Genomic DNA, 4,560 nt, shown 5'->3' with positions numbered 1-4,560 from the left:
ACGGCTTCACGCATCCCACCACGAGGTATGAAGATGTGGTACATGAAGTTATGGAGCACGCGCGCAACCGGAATGAGGTCGGCAGATTGTACGGGCATATTAGGGTGGTAGCGCCGTGTTATCCGCCCATAGACAGTGTCATGATCAATATCATCAAGTTCATGCGTCCCATCGTCCGGCCAAAAATAGTGTAAGAGGCCCTCATGGCTAATCCCAAATATTGTGGCAAAAGTCTGATAGGTGAGTTTGATGACAGTTTTCTTGACCTTAGATTCGATTTTGAAGAAGGAAGGGGAAATGGTGAGATTGGCATAGAAGAGACGCACCAATCGAGGGTAAACGGGTTTGTTAATGTGAAGGATGGGTGTCCAATGAAGAGCATCAAATTTGGCCTTTAAATCAAAATTTTCAAGGACAGGGGGATCAATGTACTTACCGGTCAGGACGCGCCTAGTGCCGACGTCGTCCCAAAGTTTCTTCGCCTTATCCCCAGTGAAATAGGACTTGGCTACAACCTTGGCAGCCACAGCCTTGGCCTTGAACTTCTTCCGTGAAGGCCCTTCTTCGTCGGGAACTTCTTCACGAACGTATTCGGGGTCTTCAACTTGGGAGGAGCCTCCGATGTTGAGATTTTTGGTTTTAGGAGGCATGGTGAGAGGAAATATGGGTGGAGAGAAAAGTGATATGTAAAGAAGAAGAGAAATAGTCCTAAAATGGAGGCCAAAAAGAGAAATAGATAAGGGAAGAAAGAAAAAACGAAAAAGGGGTGAAATGTTAGGGTTTTAGGAAGAAGAGAGGGATTTGGAAGGGAGAAGAGGGTTTTGGAGGAAGATGTAGGGAGAAAATGACGGAACGAAAGAAAAAGTGGACTTAGGGTTTCAAGAGAAGTGGTTTAGGTATAGGGAAAGAAGAGAAGAAAAGTAAAGTAAAAAAAAGGAACCGGGTCCAGGGTTATGAAGCTCCTGGGCCGATTCTCGGAGTTCCGAGACACTGTGTCGGAGTTCCGAGAACAAAAGGAAAATTTTTTTTTTCAATTGCCCGAATCTTGGAGTTCCGAGAATTACTCTCGGAGCTCCGAGAATTTACGGTTTTTTGTATATGCTACTGGAACGAATCTCGGAGTTCCGAGAAATGTTCTCGGAGCTCCGAGAATATACAGGTTTTTTGGATATGCTACTGGAAGGAATCTCGGAGTTCCGAGAAATGTTTTCAGAGCTCCGAGAATATACATGTTTTTTGGATATGCTACTGGAACGAATCTCGGAGTTCCGAGAAAATATCTCGGAGCTCCGAGAATAACGTCGCGGAAATCTCGGAGTTCCGAGACATTGTCTCGGAATTCCGAGAATCGTTGGAGGTTCCACTTTAGGATCTGATAACCCATTTATTTTATATTTTTATTTTGTATGAATTGTCTTTTGCTACACAAACTATTGGAATTGTGGCCCATCAAATGGACGTTATGGATTATCCTATGGTGTGGGGTGGAAAGTCCATTTGGAAAGAAGAGGGTGGCTGTTGTAAGAAATTAAGTGTGGAATTTATGAAGAACTTTGAGGAAGAATTTTTTTCTTCCCAACAGTTCAACCAACCAAACAAAACCGGAAAAGCACAAAAAACAGGGGTCCCATTGCCAACTATGACGATGAAAATATAAAGTAGAGAGAATAACCACAATTACAAATAAATCATATTTCCATCCAATAGAAATATAAATTCCTCCAAAACTTTATGAACAAATATTTGATGATTTTCAAAGACCTTTACCATATTTCGCAATGAACCCAATGCCACAACCACCATCACTTCACAGAACTTGATTTTTCATTACAAATACATAGTTGTCAGTATGCTGAGATACAAACAAACCCTCCCTCTGTGTCTCTACACCCTGCTTTCTATCCTACACATATGCGCCCAACAATTACAAATAAATTTAGCCCATTTTATCCCATTTTGCTTACAAATACACAGAAAACTTCACTGGAAAGACCATCAATGTCCACCATGTTTACAACATCCATCAGAACTTGAAGAGAGGTTCTTCATTTTTCAGTCATATATCCCCCTTAAGGAAATCACCACAGTCCCCAAACTCTCCGCGCAAGAATCTTTCGCACAGCTGCAGCCGATAAGCGGGAATGTCAGACTTGCTGAAAGTAAATGGATCATTTGCATACAGATGGTCGATCGCTTTAAGCACGAACAAACCACAGTCGAACCTGCATAACAACAGTTGTATTGAGCGAATCAAAATCATAGCCTAGAAAAATAAACATTTAAATATACTAATATACTGACCCATTGGCCTGTTGTGGAAAATTTTCCATCTGCGCATATTGAAAGTGGTCTATATCACAGCCCCTTTCCTTTAAGTACTCCTTCAACAACACAACCTGCAAGTGGTTAACATTGACAGGTTTAGGAAACATAAGTGTTATACGTATAGATTTATAAGTAGGAAAACATTAAAGATGCTAACCCACTTACGGTCAATCCTGCTCTTTCCTGGAACTCCATTCCTTTACAGGAATTGCATTCGTGGAAGATTTTGTTGACCATATCGACAATGAGGAGAACCCAATGGTTGTCTTCACATAATGGTAATAGTACCATTTTTACTGCTTCGAGGTGGTGGTTTATAAGTCTACTGTGCAGAGCATCTTTCGTTGTCCTCCACTTTTCTACCCTCTGGACCTCAGTGACTTCGGTCCCTACTGCAGTAAGAGTTCCCTATAAAAAAAAGGAATTCAATGGGATACTACAGATAAAATCTTATGTAAACCTCAATGTGGGATGATAGAAATAACACTTACATGTACCACCGATGGAACGAAGACAATTCCCCCCATTGTAGGATCTGCTAACCCATCGTCGTTGGAGGACTGCACGTGCTTCCCATATATATCGACAATCTTCAAGGAAGAGAAGTAAATGTCAGATGTACATTATTCCCTACAGTAATGTAGAAATTAATGATAAAAAATGACACTTACAGTGCCAGTCAGGTATTGTCTGACATTCCAAAGATGTTGTAGGTCTTCAGCTATTAGGTGTACATCATCCGTTTCCATGAGGATATCACTGCAAAATTGTATTAAATTGTTAGTTAATAATTTTCAATTATGATCAACTTAAATCATTGTATAATATAATTCACATCTACTTGCCTTTTATCATGCTTTAGAAGTCTCTCTATTAGAGCTGTTCTCCTTCCCTTACGCATCTTCCCGTCATCCCCTTTCTTCTTGGGCAGTGGTTTATGTATGTTGGGGTCCTCCCCCTGTTTCTTCCCTTCCTTCTGCCTCCTCTTTCGGGTCTTCCCTGAATAGTAGGGGCTTTTTCTGGCTCTCCCAGGTTTCCTACTCCTTCCATCCATCTTCACACCCCTCACAATGCTCCCTAATTCGGAATCCACCATCTCATCCCTTACACCACTCACTTTCATCTCAACTTCAGTAGATGGTGCCTCTTCCTTGGTCACCTCCATTTCGAACAATCGTTGTAAAGGGTTAAGGATCACCTCGTCTGTGGTGCCGAATATTTCTTCATGTGACTTGGGGTTCTGAGCCGATACATCTATTAGGGTGGCGGCTGCATCCATGTCACATCCAAGGTCAGCTAAATCCGTCCAATCCTCGCACAGCTGCGAAGATAATCGTGCACCTTGAGATGCATTTTCGCCCTTCCTCTCCTCCTCAACCCCCTCCACCTCAACCCCCTCCATTCTTCCCCCAGTCTCTTCATTTGTTCTCCGCATACGCTCCCATCCTTTTTTCAAATCCTCCTCTTTCTTTCTGACATCTTCCTCTCTTTTTCCAACATCTTCCTCTCTTTTTCTTATTTCTTCCCATGCTGCTGTAATCATCTGCCACTGTCTATCAATTACATCTCCCTCTCTCGCCAAAAATTTTATATGCTTCGACTCATCTTCACTACTTCCTTTCTCCATTTCACTTTCTACTCCCAAAACTATCCCCTCGGATTCCAACTGTTCCTTATCGACTTCCATTGTCTCATCAACATCCTAATGTTTAAACATGACAGTCAATGATCAAATTTAAAAAATCAATAAGTAAAATAAAATAACGTACGCAACATAGTCCTGCTCGACTGCATTACCTCATCCTGTAGGTACTGTGACTTCTCTAACAGAGATACTTTCAATGTCACCACCACCTGAATTTTTGGAAAACATAGTCAGTTATCAAGATACTAGTATTGATATATACGTTAACAAATTTTTCATATCTCACCTCCGATTTCTTTATCTGCTTCTGCTCCACTAATCGATATGTCTTTGATTCGTTTGTTTTCCAGTCCCATTTAAGGACACGTGGACGAGCAATTGGATTGGTGGGAATCCAAAATGTGGTATGCTCGTATAACCATACCTGCATACATACGAAACACCATGTTAATCAAACTATAAACAGCACGGTTAGAATATTAAATGTCATGAGTCCAAATTACCTGAATTACCAACGAGCAGCCACCAAGGTACCTGCCACCCTTGTTGACTCTGTCTAGGTAGTCTACGAGCCAGTCATACACTGCCAT

The 4,560-nt window shown here is 41.5% G+C and overlaps 2 protein-coding genes across 2 annotated transcripts; both read right to left on the bottom strand.

Annotated features, from left to right (window-relative positions):
• Positions 1 to 1,742: 1,742 nt before the first annotated feature.
• Positions 1,743 to 3,080, bottom strand: LOC143887000 (ubiquitin-like-specific protease 1A). Its single transcript, XM_077391130.1, has 5 exons — positions 2,997 to 3,080; positions 2,817 to 2,915; positions 2,491 to 2,733; positions 2,302 to 2,396; positions 1,743 to 2,222 (listed from the first exon to the last, which is right to left on the bottom strand). Exons 1-5 carry the CDS (start codon positions 3,072 to 3,074, stop codon positions 2,057 to 2,059), a joined length of 681 nt encoding a protein of 226 aa, XP_077247245.1. The 5' UTR covers positions 3,075 to 3,080; the 3' UTR covers positions 1,743 to 2,056.
• Positions 3,081 to 3,139: 59 nt separating this feature from the next.
• LOC143887954 (uncharacterized) lies at positions 3,140 to 4,560 on the bottom strand. Its single transcript, XM_077392205.1, has 4 exons — positions 4,474 to 4,560; positions 4,257 to 4,394; positions 4,123 to 4,179; positions 3,140 to 4,027 (listed from the first exon to the last, which is right to left on the bottom strand). The coding sequence occupies exons 1-4, from the start codon at positions 4,558 to 4,560 to the stop codon at positions 3,140 to 3,142; spliced, it is 1,170 nt and encodes a 389-aa protein (XP_077248320.1).

Source organism: Tasmannia lanceolata, unplaced genomic scaffold (assembly GCF_043159265.1).
Source record: "Tasmannia lanceolata isolate RefF3 unplaced genomic scaffold, GAP_Taslan_0.1 ptg000012l, whole genome shotgun sequence".
In the NCBI taxonomy this organism is placed as follows: Eukaryota; Viridiplantae; Streptophyta; class Magnoliopsida; order Canellales; family Winteraceae; genus Tasmannia; species Tasmannia lanceolata.
This window is presented reverse-complemented; position numbering and strand designations above follow the sequence as displayed.